Source organism: Bombyx mori, chromosome 16 (assembly GCF_030269925.1).
Source record: "Bombyx mori chromosome 16, ASM3026992v2".
In the NCBI taxonomy this organism is placed as follows: Eukaryota; Metazoa; Arthropoda; class Insecta; order Lepidoptera; family Bombycidae; genus Bombyx; species Bombyx mori.
The window spans coordinates 11,241,632-11,259,013 of record NC_085122.1 but is presented as its reverse complement, the minus strand read 5'-3'; the positions used below and the strand labels follow the sequence as shown (position 1 = coordinate 11,259,013).

The window sequence follows — 17,382 nt, the reverse complement described above, 5'->3', positions numbered from 1 at the left end:
AAGTTGTGAGTGCTTCACAGAATCTACCACCGGATTGAAAACGCGACCCACTGAGAAGATCCGGCGAGTAGTTGAATGGGCTGTGTCTGTGGGTTAATCTAATCTCTGACGGGTTCGACGAGAACGATGACCGGTGCTTGAGGTACCTAAAAGCACCGTTAGTGGATCGGGAGGATCCGAAATGACGTGTTTTGGCCGACGTCAACTGCTTTCCATTCGGTAAGCAGTATCGTGAATGTAGCTACCGGCGGTCACGATTAGAGGGTTTTCGTGTCGCGCCGCTTTCTCGAAATGGCGCATTGATGCCGACTGTAGATACTTACTGATGGACTCTAGGTCCAGGTCGTCGTGGAGGTCGATGTTTCTGACGTAGATGTGTGGACGAGCTCACAGCCCACCGGGTGTTAAGTGGTTACTGGAGACCATAGAAATCTACAACGTAAATGCGCCACACACCTTGAGATATCGTTTTAAGGTCTCAGTATAGTCACAACGGCTACCCCACCCTTCAAACCGAAACGCATTACTGCTTCACGGCAGAAATAGGCGGGGCGTTGGTACCTACCCGTGTGGACTCACAAGAGGTCCTACCACCAGTAAAGTACCACGGGGCTCTGACGGCTGTCCTGCTAAAACGGGATTGAATGATTTGGATGGGTTTTAAGTTGGTGCGGGCCGCGTGAGCGAACACCACACTTGCATAGGTCATGACCGGGGGTATGCAAGTTATGTAGAGTTTCGCCTTATTTTTAAGGGACAATTTACTTCGTTTGCAAATCATCGGATAGTTGAGAGACCATTAGGTATTAACATTTAAGTAGATCGCTATGCGTACGCGTGCGCGCATGTGTTGAATGAGTGAATGTGTCTGCATCTGTGTGTGTATTTAAGTATGAGTCAATTGAACTTACATATCTAAAAGCAGTTCACTTTATAGTGCAGAGTAAATTATCCGTTCGTTCATAAATCATGGAGCCAATTTGTGAATTGAGTGAATTGTGAGGCCAGCTTATTGATTATATTGTACATGAAGCTACTTAGGAAGCCATAGCAGCGTTGAATTAATGACTATAAAAATATCGTGTGAACGCGGGGAGCGTCTTCTCAATGCGTTTACTTTAGATTGCGGGTCACTTTGCTTAATCTATCAAGTGAATTCAATGTCCCATTTGCGTTAGAGTAGTAGTTATTATAATTCAAGTTTTGACTTTATTTTTTATTTCATCACAACTTGAAGTACGTAGTTAGTGTCTACCAGTAACGCTGGCAATGCACAGGGCACAACCAATCTACAGTCTATGTAGAACAATGTCTTTACACTCCGCTTGTATCTAATGCTAATCAATTTCCAGTTTCTTGAAGGATCCCTCGACACTATCAAAGAAATCGGCTATGGTTTTCGGTTTTCCAGGTCTTAGTGATTCAACGATCCTCTTCTTGTTCTCCTCGACGAAATAATCTTCATTAGTTCGAATTTTTTCTAATGTTTCCTCTGTAAATAAAATTTGAGGTTGCATTTCTTTATTCAAGGTATAAAAACAGCGTGTGTATTCCGGCAAAGAAAATTCACGCAAATAAAACACATCTCTGATGTGAATGACAATTTATTTATACACAGCATTAAAAGTATATTTATAGGCATTGAATAAATTCCTATAATCGACATATCTGTTGTTACTTTTAAACTTTACTGAATAGCACAATTATATAAAATGACTATAATTATTGAGATGGCCGATTTAGGCTGTGGACGATGTGCATCGTCAGTAAATTGAAAAAAAGGGTGCGTGTACTTATGTACGCGCGTAAGAAGTTATACTTTATTTTTATTAAATTTATTTCTTTTTTTTTTTAATATTAAATAATTAATAATAAATATTTAACGTTAATAATTTAATAATATTTAGTATGAATTATATTAAATAATAATTTTGTCATTTATATTACTAAATAATACATACGGATAGTTAACCTCAATTGTATTGGAGCACTTAGGAAGGTTGATGAGCACAGTTTTTTCACAAATATTTTCTAATATTAATTAGTATTGATTTAAATATTCAATTTCAATCACTTCTGATTATAATTCAGACGCACATATAAAATTCGCACTTGTATAATGAAAACAAAATGAAAACACGTGTTTTAAATGTAGAAACTCAAAGCATGTGGATAAATATTATAAATATAAATACACAGTGAACAGAGGCGGCGTGCGTGCCAACATGCGCCACTAACAGAGGTTCCATCTCTGTTTTGTTGGTAGCATTTCTTCTTTAGTGGGCAACTTCATTCCTGTTAATTTTATGTCACGGTGCGCGCGCATCGCAAAATTTCACTCTCATCAATTTTTCATAACGCGCCTAAAGAAGTATAACTTCAAAAAAAAAAAAAAAAAGACTTTGAACCCAGTGCAAATAGAAATAGGCAAATGCCCTTTGAAATGAGTACTTACGTTGACACTCTGCCAAGCTCTTAAACTTGCCGCCAGCTTCCTTAGGCAAGATGTCAATATCAATGATCTGCTCCAATGTGTTGCTACCGTTTTGATGGACGATGAATTTCTGAATAAACTCTGTTTTATGGAAAACTTTTATGAGTGTGTTTATACGGTCCATGAACAAGGGCATGTTTATGAAGTGCACACCATTGAATTTCGCTAATAATGCTTCCTGAAAATCGTTAATGGTTTTCTTCAAAACATAACACAATGCTCGTGTGAGGCATTAATTATTTACATGTACTTACAGGGAAATAAGCTGCGAACTGTTGTAAATTCTGTATATCCAATTTGGACAATAAGCCCATTTTTATTCCTTGCAAATCGAAGATGAAGATCAGTCCTGGCCACGTTCCTTCTTCATATTGCCATAGGTCCAGTGCCATAAAGATACCCCTGGTTGGAGAAAGGCATATGAGTTCAAAGGTGTTGGGACACCTAATTAGAATTTTTTTATTGCTTATAGTCGAGCTCACAGCCCACCTGGTGTTAAGTGGTTACTGGAGCCCATAGACGTCTACAACGTTTGAAGGGTGAAGTAACCGTTGTACTGTAAAAACTAATATTTAAAGGTGGGTGCCGGCATTTACCTTGTTGATGTCTATGGGCTCTGGTGACTACTTAACATCAGATGGTCCGTGAACTCATCCACCCATCTAAGCAATAGAATATTCAGATATAAAATAATCATACTTGATACTGGTGGCAAAGTCGAAATTCTTAACGTCCGAGTCCAACATTCTTCCGTAAAATATCGTATCGCCCGCTTTGGATCTTTCCGGTAGGACTGTGACCAGCCTAAAAGAAATATACACGCTTAAAAAATGAACGCCAATTTCGAGTTACAATTTACTTTTGTATGTAGAAATTGGCGAACTTCCAAAGTATCAGATCTGTGCGCTTAGAGCGAGTTTTTTAACGATCTCGATAGCGTAAAAGTTAACTCAATTTTGTATGCAGTTGGAACAGCGCCCCTAGCGGCAAACGTACGCAAACGATCCCACTCCATACAAATATGAGCTAACTCTTACGCTATCGAGAACGTTAAAAAACTCTCACTAAGCACATTAAGCGGTAGGCAGCGGCTTGGCTCTGCCCCTGGCATTGCTGAAGTCCATGGGCGACGGTAACCACTCACCATCAGGTGGGCCGTATGCACGTCGTCAGCCTACAAGGGCAATAAAAAAAAAACAATGATGTCTAATGTCGAAAACTAGAAAATTTTCCGTGATAGCACTGATAAGATTAAGTCAATTAGATATTGTATAGCTGTTCACTTCTAAATCGATTTTTTGAAATTTAATCTATTATTACAGTGTATTTAAATATATTTTTTATTTGACTAATCACGATAAGCTACGATATATGTATTCGTATAATTAAGGGCTACCACCAAAACAATTGTGCTGGTAAAAACTTATTTTTATTAATGTTTGAGCTCTTTCGTACATTTTCCCTCATCAAAACTTAGGCTATACATGTTTAATAAATGTATTTACGTCTAATAAATCGAATAGTAATATAACTGAATTGTTTTATCTATTTCATAAAAACCAATAGAAAAAAAAAAAAATTAAATTTTAGTCAATTGAAGTTTGAACAGACCCTAGCTAGCTACATTATACAATCATTTTCTATAAGTTCCCAGAAGTTCGGTTGGCCTTTTACGAATTAATTCGAGTGTCATTGAAATTTAAAAATCAATCAAGAGAGATTATCGCGACCTTAACAATTCCTTATTACATCAGCAACTTGGAAATAAATAAATAAATGCAAATCAATACTTTACATGGTCTGGAAGAATGTTTCAGTTTCCTTATCTAAGCCTCGGTCCTTGAAGAAGGATGTGAAGAGTGTCCTCAGGGTATACTGATTGTCGATCTCCTGTTTAGAAACTTGGAGGCTGCGATCGCATTTGTGATAGATCAGGATCAGATCTAGATCTGGAAGTTAAAGAAACAGTAGAGTAGTGTTATCTTTTTTATTAAACCATTCTCCTGGGTGTTTCCGCAGTAAAACCGCATCTTCTTCTCCAAATGAGGTTGTCAGACTTTAATAGTAAAAATAGTTTTTTTTTTTATGTTTGAGAGATTACTGGTGACCCAGAGGCCTTTCCAGTTATACCAAGGCAGGTGGGCGAGCAAAGGCTCAGCCAGTAGGGGTGGGATTTGTTAAAAGCTACCCGAGCGCCTCCAAAGGAGACCTAACAACTCGAGGCTGCTTCGCGAATGAATCTACTACCGGATCAGAATCACAATCCACTGAGAAGATCCGGCGAGAAACTCAGCGGGCTGATGTTTAGGTTAGGTTGCATGTCGAACTCTCTGCCGAGTTCGACGAGTACGGTTACCGGGGTCCCTACTCCTAGAGTTAGAGCTAAAGGTGTCTAATGCAAGGGTTATTGGATCTGATGGATCCGTAAGGACGTGTATTAAAAACTATATGAGCCAGAGCCCTTTTGTCAATGTGGCGACTACTATATATTGCAAATGGTATATAGAATACTAATAATACTACGAATAGAATATAGAATAATATAATTATTTTTCAATCGATAAGCCTACCGTGGTTAAATTTCTTTCCTCTGATGATTCTTGTTTATGAAGATTAGATAGATGTCATGAGCCTTTAATTATTTATTTGTTTGTTTATGTATTTGTTTATTTTTTACATATCTATATTTGTTTCTTCGTTTATGTATTTATTTATTTATTGTCAGCTGAATTATGAATGCAATGAAATACGCAATAGTTGGCACAACATCTTGGCATTATAAATAATAATAATTGTAAAATAACGCAATGGAAATTTCTCGATCGATCCGCGTTGTAATCGTCAGTTATTAGCCAAAGTAGAGAATTTAAATGTTCATCAACAGTAATTTCAACATACCGGTAAGGTTCTTCGGCAGATGCGGTTGAGTGTCCAACCATTGGCGTAGCTTGGCAATGTCATCTGCAGTGATACCAGTCGGCTTACTGTACTCTTCCTCCAGACTAATTCGCTTTCGCGCCGACATTTTAATCTGTAAAGTTATACGGATAAGATAGAATGTCTTATCTGTGCTGTACTAGCATTAAGCCATTACAATTCTTGCTAGTTTTCCATAGTTCATTGTGTTCCATGAATAAGTTTTTTTCGACAACAATACTATTTATCCTGGGAAAACGGCTTTGCGAATTGGCAACCCAGCACACATGTGTGTGTGTGAGAGAGAGAGAGAGAATTTATTTAATTTCACATCAAAACACAATTAACATTAAAAAACAATCAACAGGCATGGGACACCAGCGGCATCGTCTGGGTAGCCTGACGGGCCACCGTGCCTCTGACATTGCAGAGCATTCGATTCGTCTCGAAGGCTCTGTCGGCTGGGCGTCCTTGAGGTGAGCTGCGCTGCCTGGTCTAAAGTATTGACCGCGGTAACCTCACCTGATCTCGGGGGACCGGACACTTGAGTGAAATGATAGAGGAGTCATATAATAGGTAGGCCCCTAAATTTCATCACTTGGGCTCGCGGTCCGCTTAGAAGATTTGCGGACCAGTCCCACAGAACCCATAGGAGGTTGGAGGAATCTCATAGGAGGTTGGCACCCGGCCAGAAAAATAAAAAGGTAAATTTATACAATAGGCAGTTCTATAGCTGGAATCGATCTCTTCTACAACAGAAATTCTGAAAATGATACAGCAGGTATGTTGCGGTGTACTATTAACAATAACTAAAGTTAAGATAGACCTAGAACAGATAGAATGTGCTTGGCGGCAAAGCAATTTTCTGTTCGTTTTTATTTCAATTTATCATTTAGTTCCCCTTATGTTAAACCGTGTAATAAAGAGGGAGTATGAACTGTTTTGAATGAATTAAAACCGTCGGTTATGGCTTGTCCGGTGCCTCCAAAGTCCATTGAACTCTCGGAAGCATGGCGGCATTTTGATGGTTAATAATAATAAGGAAGGTCAAAAGGTCGAGTAAGCAATGATGAATAAGGAGATAGTTTAAAAAGATCACTAACCTCGATGCTACCTCACGAACGTTTGAAATGTAAATGTTTTGTGACAAACTAAAAATTCGATAATAAATGTCTACTGAACTAAAATAATTCTCAAAGTACTTTTAAAGTATGAAAACATTTTAAAAATAAACTGTACCTCTGACGAATTACGATTCAAATTTCAATAACCTAAATTTATGGTTTATCAAAATGTATTCAAGACAAATTAGTATTTGAGTGAGTGTTATTTAGAGTTAAAATTCCTTTGTTAGATAACGAAGCATTTTATCTTTGAAATGTATGTGATTACATTATTATATAATTACAATGTACTTAGATTAAAATCGGAACGATCGAAATTATCGTCAGTATTAGGATTATAGTCATCTATAGATATAAATAAAATTGGTGTGTCTGTTTGTAATATTAAAATAGCCTCTTTTTACTACATGCATATGAATATATTATACTTAAATACTAAGTATATACATACACCAAAATATTTTTTACAATTTTTGTCAGTCTGTTTGTTCCGGCTAATCTCTGGAACGGCTGGACCGATTTTAGGTAGCTGATGGTATAAGGAGTAACTTAGGCGACTTTTTTTAGACTATCTTCGCCCCGCGGCTTCACCCGCGGTACGACATTGCCCGCCGGTAACATCGCGGGACTCAGCTATCATTCAATAATAAAATTTAATGTTTCCGAAGCGAAGCGAGGGCGGAACGCTAGTTAAAAATAAAAAAAAGTTCTGTAACTAAATAAAGTAAAAAAAAGGTTTAATTTTTCATTGCTCCAGATTCTAGATTATTGCTGTCCAATATACTATACATATGTTGGCGATACGCCAGAATTTTTCTCGTTTCGGTTTGAAGGGTGGGGCAGCCGTTGTAACTATACCGAGACCATAGAACTCATATCTCAAGGTGGGTGGCGGCATTTACGTTGTAGATGTCTATGGGCTCCAGTAACCATTTAACACCAGGTGCTCGTAATATCTGTTACAATGAAAACACAATTCTATTTTATGAAACATTAACATTGCGTACACAAAGCACTCATAATTAGCCATATTGTGTTGGTTATAGCAACGTCAACTGCTCAGTGGTTTTTACGGATGTTCCGTTATAACTACTGAACCATGCATCCGATTGACTTGATTGGTGTCCGTGTAGAAAATACATGTATTTAATGAATAGGCTAATATTTATATGAGTGTTGGACTCCCTAATAATAATGACAATAAATAATAATGTTAATTTTAAATGTCCAGCGAAGCGGGCGAGTACTACTAGTTGTTCATAAATGTATTAAACATTCAGGCAAAATTAAATCCAATAGTTTCCAATTTGCTAAGTGACGAAAAGAAGGCGCTCAAATAAATTTGTTGTTATGACCGCCGAAAGTAAATAACGGGTCTGTTTAGTATTACTAGATGATGACCGAGCCTTGCTCGGTTTTTTTTTTTTATGACGCCATCTTGTTTTGTCTCTAAAGCGGTTAATTGCCCTCAATTAAGAAAAATAGTATCATTATTCGCCAATAGATGTCGGTAAGAGTTGATTATTGAAAACACGAATAAAACAAAATTTTCTGAAAATAAATCGTAGCTAGATCGATTTATCGCCCCCCGAAATCCCCTGTATACTAAATTTTATGAAAATCGTTGGAGCCGTTTCCGAGACTCAGATTATATATATATATATATTAATATACAAGAATTTCTCGTTTAAATGTATAAGATTATATTGAATTATCATCGGTCCTTGATAAGTATGCCGAATATCGAGTTAATGTGATGTTTTGAAGGGAGTCAAAATCATGTTCAAAGATTCTGTTACATACTAACATACGTGATGAAGCTAATAAAACCGTATTAATTAGGTATAATAATCAGATTAAAGTGATATTAAATAAATCGATAATGCATTTATTAGTTTACAAATGATGCATCGATTTCGGAGCGAAAACAGCACAATGAACTGATTGATAATCACATCAATAATTATCGAACTTAAGACATTTAATTTTCTGAATTTTAGCAAGCCCATTGAAACTAAAAACCAACAAAAATAGAAGATTGTCAGTTTTTCTCTTAAATGTAGCCCATACATAGAAGTGTTATCGCACGGTTCGAGATATACAGAGGAAATGCTAATGTTTTTTTTCCATACCTAATCTTTGGTTGCATAAGGGTTATTCCAACTACTCACGGATCGCTAGGTGAGTTTACGAGAACCACCAGAGAGAATTTGTTAACACTAGCCCCAGCAAGAGCAATGCTTCGCAGAATCGACCTCCGGATCGGAATCGCGATCCACTGAGACGATCCGTCAAGAAACTCAATGGGCTGTGTTTATGGGCTAGTTTCACTCGTCAAACTTTTCGTCGTAATTGACGAGTTCGACGAGCACGGTGACCGAAGAATGTGTCCGGGGCATCCAACATGCTTTGGACGACGGCAGCTTTGCGTTGCTCCGTCGGGCTGAATAAGTAATTAGCGGCGGCCACAATAATAGACTTAAATAATATAATAAAATTTAGATATTTAAGGACATCAAAAAATGAAATATTTAAATTAACGAATAAAAATTTTAGACAAGTAGCAACATCGCTACACTATTTTATACACAATTTCCTAGCTATAAATTTAGCTAAAAAAATACCTGCTTCTATTGAGCAGGAAAAAAATATGACATGTTATAAGACTTTGGAATCTGCTTCCAATTTAAATTAATTAGTAAGACAAAGGAGTCACACTCTTGCAATTACAAATCAATTAATACACCAACTAGATTATACCCATCAAAAGACGTTAACGTTTCAATTATTAACATATTAAATTTGGTGCATCAAAATTTACAAGGGATGATGGGTAAAGAGCTAGAAATTGAAATGTTTTTAAATATGCATAATATTAATGTATTCTGTGTCACTGAGCACTGGTTTAGAAACTATGAATTATTGTTTAATTTTAATGATCACCAGTTGTCAAGTTCCTTCTGCAGAGAGAACGCTATTCGCGGTGGCTCACTGATTCTCGTTAGTAAATGTTTGAAATGTAAGGAACGAAAGGATGTAGTGGCCCTCTCTGTTGAGAGAATTATTGAAATTTCCTGTGTTGAGCTTGAGCACCTCATCGTTGTCTGCGTCTACAGACCTCCTGATGCGTTATATGATTCTTTTGAAAATATTTTGGAAAATGTATTGCTAAAGCTTTCTGTCTCTAATAAACAAATTTTGGTATGTGGTGATTTTAATATTAATCTTTTAGAAAACACAAATACCACTATTAGATTCAGAACACTGTTAAAGTCATATAACCTCCCAAACTTATTTTTAGAGCCTACTAGGACAACGACCACATCGGCAACATGTTTAGATAACATATTTACAAATGTAACACCGACTAACAAAAAAATTATTAATCAGTTAACATCAGACCATAGTGGACAATTTCTGTCTTTTGAATCTAATATGAATTCTAAAGATAAAAATACTCTTGTGATTGTTCCTATTAATAAAAAACGAATTGAGAAGTTTAGAAATAATATTAAGCAAGAACATTCAGAAATTATTTATAACAAAAACCCAAATTTATCATACCAGAATATGTTTCAGAGAATTAATTTGGTCTTTACTGATATATTTATTCCTAAAACTGTAACATTAAAAAACAAAACAGTGTTCAGCGAGTGGGCCACCACCGGAGTGTACAAAAGTAGAAAAAAGTTATATGATCTGTACTCTGAAAAAGCTTATAATAATGATGAAACATTTCATCAATATGTCAGGAACTATTCAAAACTATTTAGAAAAGTTTGTTTAGCGGCAAAATCTTTACATTTAAGTGATTTAATAAAAAATGCCCCTGACAAGATAAAGATGACTTGGAACATCATTGGTAGAGAAAGTGGAAAAGTCAGAAATAGCCACCAAGAATTCTCATTAAAAATAGATGATAAATTGGTAACTAGTCATGAAGATGTGGCTAATGCTTTTGAAAAGTTTTTCTCTGACATTCCAGTTTCAACTACCACTTCTCTAAATTCATCCCCCACAGCAGCTGAAATATTATTGCATAAACATGTCAACAAATGTAATGAAATTTTTAAATTTAAGGAAATTAATTTAAGCAGTATAATAAAAAGTTTTAATAGCCTTAATGTAAAAAATACAGCTGACTTGTGGGGAATATCAGTAAAGATTTTGAAGTCTGTAATAGACATTATTGCTCCTCATCTTGTTAGTATTTTTAATGATTGTATTAGGTGTGGTGTATTTCCTGACTTAATGAAACATAGTAAAGTGATTCCTCTTTTTAAATCTGGTAGTACTGATGACCCCTCTAACTATAGACCTATTTCAGTACTCCCTACGTTGAGTAAAATTTTTGAAAAAATTATTTTGACCCAACTTTTAGAACATTTTAATTCAAATAACCTGCTTCATAATAAACAATTCGGGTTTACCAGGGGTCGCTCTACAACTGATGCAGGTGCTTATCTAGTCAAAAATATTTTTAAATCTTGGGAGGAATCGCATGATTGTCTTGGAATTTTCTGTGACTTATCCAAAGCATTTGACTGTGTTGAACATGAAACATTGGTGAGGAAACTACATCACTATGGTATTAGGGATGGTGCATTGGAACTTATTACTTCCTATTTATCAGGACGGATACAAACAGTAGATGTGAAAGGTAATAGATCTTCAGGCACCTTGTTGAAAATGGGTGTACCTCAGGGTTCCATTTTGGGTCCTTTTTTATTTCTAATATATATAAACGATTTACCTAGTTTTATTGAGTCCCGACACGAGGTCGTATTATTCGCAGATGATACATCTTTATTATTTAAAATTAAACGACAACTACAAGTCTATGACGAAGTGAATGATGCGATTTCGTGTGTGGTTCATTGGTTCCGTATCAATAACCTATTATTGAATAGTAAGAAAACTAAATGTATTAAATTTACTTTAAAATGTATTAAACCATCTTTAAATGTGAGACAAGTGGATAGTGATGTAATTGTTTCTGAGGAATCATTGGAGCTTGTTGAGTCAACCGTATTTCTTGGTATAACAGTGGACTCCAAACTGCAGTGGGGACCTCATATTCATAAATTGGCGAGTAAGCTCAGCTCTGCAGCATACGCAGTAAAAAAAATTAGAATGTTAACAAACGCGGACACGGCTCGTTTAGTTTACTTTAGTTACTTCCACAGTGTCATGTCCTATGGCATTTTGCTATGGGGCAATGCGGCCGATGTAGAAATGATATTTATTCTGCAGAAAAGAGCTCTACGTGCTATTTATAACATGCACTCAAGGGAATCCCTGAGGGAGAAATTTAAAGAAATTAAAGTTCTCACTATGCCATCCCAGTACATTTTTGAAAATTTGATGTATGTTCGTAAACATATTGAGGAGTTTCCTAAACAGTCGGACATACATAATAGAAATACTAGGAACAAACACAAGCTTGTTGTGCCGATGAGTAGGTTACATAAGATACGAAATTCATTCGGGTGTTTGTCTGTGCGCCTGTACAACAAAATCCCACATGATGTTCAGAACCTACATATACATAGGTTTAAGAAAACTATTAAAGAACATCTGTGCAATAAAGCTTACTATAAAGTCAATGATTATCTAGAAGATTGCACAAAGTGGGAATGAGTTGCTCGCTCCAGGCATTTCAATATTGTAGTAATTGTTACGTTATAATACTCAGTGTAAAAAATTCATATTTAAAAAAATAATAATATTAAAAAATAAATAAATAATAATTCTATATGTAAAAAAAAAGACATGCCCGCTGAGTTTCTTGCCAATTCTTCTCAGGACGGAGGCTAGTTCTTGTGAATTGGCGGTAGTTCTTTTGACGTTCAACAAGTATGTACTTTCATTTATGTTGAATAAAAATTTTTTGATTTGATTTGATTTGATAATAAGAGGGTTTTCGTGTCGCGCCGCTTTGTCGAAGTATCGTTCTGACACTTCCTTAAGTTAAATATCGGTGCTAGATTTAGGCCGTAATGAAGATTTACATTCCTCAAATACTATGTTGTTCCGACGGCTATCCTGGAGAAACGGGATTAGATGATGTAGTGAGAGTTGATGTGTGTACGGGCCGCGTGAGCGAACACTAAGCTTGAATAGGTCGTGGTTCATTTTACAGTGCGGAGTATGTTCTCCGTTTGTTCGTAGATCATGCAGCCAATTTGTGAATTGAGTTAATTGTGAATTGTGAGGCCAGCTTATTGATTGTATTGTACATGAAGCTACTTAGGAAGCCATAGCAGCGTTGAGCTAATGACTATTAAAAATATCCCGAACTTTCATTGCAACGAATCGGAAATTCTCATACATTGTTCTTGTGATGCTGCTAATATGATAATATTTTAAAATTGGTATCGTAATATCGTATGTTGCAAAGGCCTTTTACAGTGCAAGCAATGAAAATCATTTAGAAAAACGGTTGATGCGCGAGGTCGAAGGTCACACGGGGGTGAACGCGGGGAGCATCTATTCAATGCGTTCACTTCAGATTGCGGGTCACTTTGCTTAATCTATCAACTGAATAAAATGTCCCATTTGCGTTAGAGTAGTAGTTATTATAAATCAAGTTTTGGCTTTATTTTTTAATGGAGCCGCCCTCGCTTCGCTTCGGAAACATTAAATATTATTATTGTTAGCTGAGTTCCGTGGGTATTGTCGTACCGCGCGTGAGGCCGCGAGGCCAAGCTAATCTAAAAAAAGTAGCCTAAGTTACTCCTTATATCATCAGCTACCTATCAGCGAAAGTCCCGTCAAAATCGGTCCAGCAGAGATTAGCCGGAACAAACAGACAGACAGACAGACCGACAGACAGACAAAATTGTAAAAAATGCTATTTTGTGTATATTCATATTATGTATGTAGTAAAAAGCGGCTATTTTAATATTACAAACAGACACACCAATTTTATTTATATGTATAGATTTCATCACAACTTGAAGTATGTAGTTAGTGTCTACCAGTAACGCTGGCAATGCACAGGGCACAACCAATCCACAGTCTATGTAGAACAATCCCTTCACACTCCGCTTGTATCTAATGCTAATCGATTTCCAGTTTCTTGAAGGATCCCTCAACGCTATCAAAGAAATCGGCTATGGTTTTCGGTTTTCCAGGTCTTAGTGCTTCAACGATCCTCTTCTTGTTCTCCTCTTCGAAATAATCTTCGTTAGTTCGTATTTTTTCTAATGTTTCCTCTGTAAATAAATTTTGAGGTTGCATTTCTTTATTCAAGGTATAAAAACAGCGTGTGTATTCCGGCAAAGAAAATTCACGCAAATAAAACACATCTCTGATGACAATTTATGTATACACAACATTAAAACTAATACACAGCATTGAATAAATTCCTATAATAAACTTAATTGTTGTTATTTTTAAACTTTACTGAACAGCACAATTATATAAAACTAGATGATGACTAGATTTTTTTGATAACGCCATCTTGTTGTGTCTCTAAAGCGGTTAGTTGCCCTCAATTAAAAAAAATAGTATTATTACTCGCCAATAGATGTCGGGAAGAGTTGATTATTGAAAACACGAATAAAACAACATTTTCTGAAAATAAATCGTAGCTAGATCGATTTATCGCCCCCGAAATCCCCTGTATACTAAATTTTATGAAAATCGTTGGAGCCGTTTCCGAGATTCAGATTATATATATATTTATATATACAAGAATTGCTCGTTTAAAGGTATAAGATAACTATACAATTATTGAGATGTCCGATTTAGGCTGTGGACGATTAACATCTAAGTACATCGTCAGTAAATTGAAAAATAAAAAAATTTGGACGCTGTGCAAACAGAAATTGGCAATGCCCTTTGAAATGAGTACTTACGTTGACACTCTACCAAGCTCTTAAACTTGCCGCCAGCTTCCTTAGGCAAGATGTCAATATCAATAATCTGCTCTAATGTGTTGCTACCGTTTTGATGGACGATAACTTTCTGCATAAACTCATTTTTGTCGAAAGCTTTTGTGAGTGCGTTCAAGCGTCCCATGAACGAGGGCGTATTTATGAAGTGCAGACCATTGAATTTGGCCAATAACGAATCCTGAAAATCGTGAATGATTTACTTCAAAGCATAACGCGTTGCTCGCGTGGGTCATTAACTATTGACACGAACTTACAGAGAAATAAGCTACGAACTGTTGTATATTCCGTATATCCAATTTGGACAGTAAGCCCATTGCTATTCCTTGCAAATCGAAGATAAAGATCAGTCCTGGCCACGTTCCTTCTTCGTACTGCCATATGTCCAGTGCCATCAGGATACCCGTGGTCAGTTACAGGCATATGAGTTCATTCACTGGTGGTAGGACCTCTTGTGAGTCCGCACGGGTAGGTACCACCGCCCCGCGTATTTCTGCCGTGCAGCAGTAATGCGTTTCGGCTTGAAGGGCGGGGCAGCCGTTGTTACTATACTGAGACCTTAGAATTTATATCTCAAGGCGTGTGGCGCATTTACGTTGTAGATGTCTATGGGCTCCAGTAACCACTTAACACCAGGTGAGCTGTGAGCTCGTCCACACATCTATGCAATAAAAAAAAGAGTTGAAAGGTAGGTTTACACAAATTAGCATATGAATTGTGGTTCACGCAGGATACATCATTTAACAGTATTTCCTTTCAAAGGACAGAAAATTCATGGGACTAGTTTATAATAAATAAGACTTCAATTTTATAAATAAAAGTGGAAAGCTACCTCTGAGTATCCTTTACTTCAGAGACCAAATGAAAGATCTCCACGGGTATTTGATAGGTATAGTTTCATATTTTGTTCTCATAAATCCTATTGCACACTGCGACTTTATTATCTCTCATCCCTAGAAGTTTAAAGTCGCGCCTAAAATTTTCAAAAAACCGTCCGCCGCAAATAATTTATAAAAACATCATCGTCTATTTTGACCTCATAAGGGCATAAATGCGTTATGATAATGCTGCATTAACTATAAACTCATAAAATACAAAATATAGCTACATAAATGACATGATGCGTCGCGTCGTGACTGGAATTTATTTTCAAGTTAAGAACAGATAGAAAATTGTTAGAATATTGTGTGAATTAATTTGAATCATTAATATTAGCTTTCCCTATTATGAAGTTGCCGTTTAGTGTGCATAAAGTTTAAGTATTTTTTTATAAAAGAAATCTTATTTCTTATATCTGTTACGCCAGTAAGAGTAACGCCATCTATTACCGAATATCGAAAGATCTAGTAGCATCTAGAACGCTCGAGATGTACAACGCCATCTATTTTCAGATAGCGGAAACACAATACTAGAATTGTGTAGAATATTCGCGACGATTCTAGGGATTTCGTCTCGACTATAATAAAGCGTTGCAGAGATGGCACGCAGTCAGTTAGTAACCGGAACTACTCGAAGCGAAACAGCGAACGGGTCACCTGAAGCGAAGCGGAGGAAGCGAATTGAGAGTTTTAAAGTGTTTGTTGAGTGTTTTAAGTGTTCTAAGTGTTGAATACAGTTTTTAATTTGTCCTTTGGTGGAACTTCTTATTTATCCCGAACCTCAGCGCGTAGCATATCTTATAGTCTTATAGTATCTATCTTATAGTATCGATGCATCTCTGCAAGCGCAGTGGTAACTTTTCAATACCCCTAGTGATGCAACGATGTTCGAATCCCGCAGGCGGGTACCAATTTTTCTAATGAAATACATACTTTAAAAATGTCCACGATTGACTTCCACGGTGTAGGAATAACATCGTGTAATAAAATTCAAAATCACATAAATTATAATTTACGTATTTACTGGTGGTAGGGCATCTTGCGAGCCCGCACGGGTAGGTACCACTACTTTGGCTATTTCTGCCGTGAAGCAGTAATGCGTTTCGGTTTGAAGGGTGGAGCAACCGTTGTACTATAAAAACTGTAAAAACTCATGTTTAAAGGACCACTTAACACCAGATGGTCCGTGAACCCGTCCACCCATCTAAGTAATAGAATATTCAGATATAAAATAATCATACTTGATACTGCTGGCAAAGTCGAATTTCTTAACGTCAGAGTCCAACATTCTGCCGTAATATATCGCATCGCCCGCTTTGGATCTTTCCGGCAGGACTGTGACCAGCCTTAAAGAAATATACAAGCTTAAAAGATGAATAGCGATATCGAGTTACAATTGACTTTTGTATGTAGAAATTGGCAAACTTCAAAGTATCAGATAGGATGTCTACAGTCGAAAACTGGAAATTTTTACTATGATAGCGCTGATAAGATTAGGTCAATTAGATATTGCTGTTCACTTCTAAAACGATTTTTTATAATCTAATTTATTATTGCAGTGTATTTATATAATTTATATTTGAATAAACACGATAAGCTACGATATATTCGTATAATTAAGGGCTATCACCAAAACAATTGTGCTGGTAAAAACCCATTTTGGCAATATTTGAGCTCTTTCATACATTTTCCCTCATCAATATTTAGGCTATACATGTTTGATAAATTTCTTATTTCTAATAAATCGAATAGTAATATAACTGAATTGTTTTATCTATTTCATAAAAAAACCAATAGAAAAAAAATTATTTTAAATTTTAGTCAATTGAAGTTTGAACAGACCCAGCTCCATTAAGCAATCATTTTCTATAAGTTGCTAGAAGCTCAGTTCGCCTTTTACATATAAAATAATTCGAGGCTCATTGAAATTTAAAAATGAACTAGAAGGTGACCGAGCTTTGATCGGTTTTTTTTTTGATAACGCCATCTTGGTTATTTGCCCTCAATTAAGAAAAATAGTATTATTATTCGCCAATAGATGTCGGGAAGAGTTGATTATTGAAAACACGAAT

The 17,382-nt window shown here is 36.2% G+C and overlaps 2 protein-coding genes across 6 annotated transcripts; both read right to left on the bottom strand.

Annotated features, from left to right (window-relative positions):
* Positions 1 to 1,201: 1,201 nt before the first annotated feature.
* LOC101741197 (clavesin-1) lies at positions 1,202 to 15,939 on the bottom strand. 5 transcript variants are annotated; one of them, XM_062673123.1, is made up of 9 exons: positions 14,690 to 15,939; positions 14,397 to 14,613; positions 13,515 to 13,751; positions 5,393 to 5,525; positions 4,290 to 4,443; positions 3,194 to 3,298; positions 2,749 to 2,896; positions 2,456 to 2,672; positions 1,202 to 1,492 (listed from the first exon to the last, which is right to left on the bottom strand). In XM_062673123.1, exons 4-9 carry the CDS (start codon positions 5,517 to 5,519, stop codon positions 1,338 to 1,340), a joined length of 906 nt encoding a protein of 301 aa, XP_062529107.1. In that variant the 5' UTR covers positions 5,520 to 5,525; positions 13,515 to 13,751; positions 14,397 to 14,613; positions 14,690 to 15,939; the 3' UTR covers positions 1,202 to 1,337. The 5 variants fall into 5 exon arrangements, with proteins under 5 accessions (XP_062529107.1, XP_004922800.1, XP_037872525.1 ...); XM_004922743.5 differs by lacking the exons at positions 13,515 to 13,751; positions 14,397 to 14,613; positions 14,690 to 15,939 and adding an exon at positions 6,514 to 6,705; XM_038016597.2 differs by lacking the exons at positions 13,515 to 13,751; positions 14,397 to 14,613; positions 14,690 to 15,939 and adding an exon at positions 6,514 to 6,630 and having other exon boundaries at positions 2,456 to 2,575.
* LOC101741338 (clavesin-1) lies at positions 13,597 to 14,827 on the bottom strand. The gene is made up of 3 exons (XM_012696737.4): positions 14,690 to 14,827; positions 14,397 to 14,613; positions 13,597 to 13,751 (listed from the first exon to the last, which is right to left on the bottom strand). Exons 1-3 carry the CDS (start codon positions 14,825 to 14,827, stop codon positions 13,597 to 13,599), a joined length of 510 nt encoding a protein of 169 aa, XP_012552191.2.
* Positions 15,940 to 17,382: the final 1,443 nt, after the last annotated feature.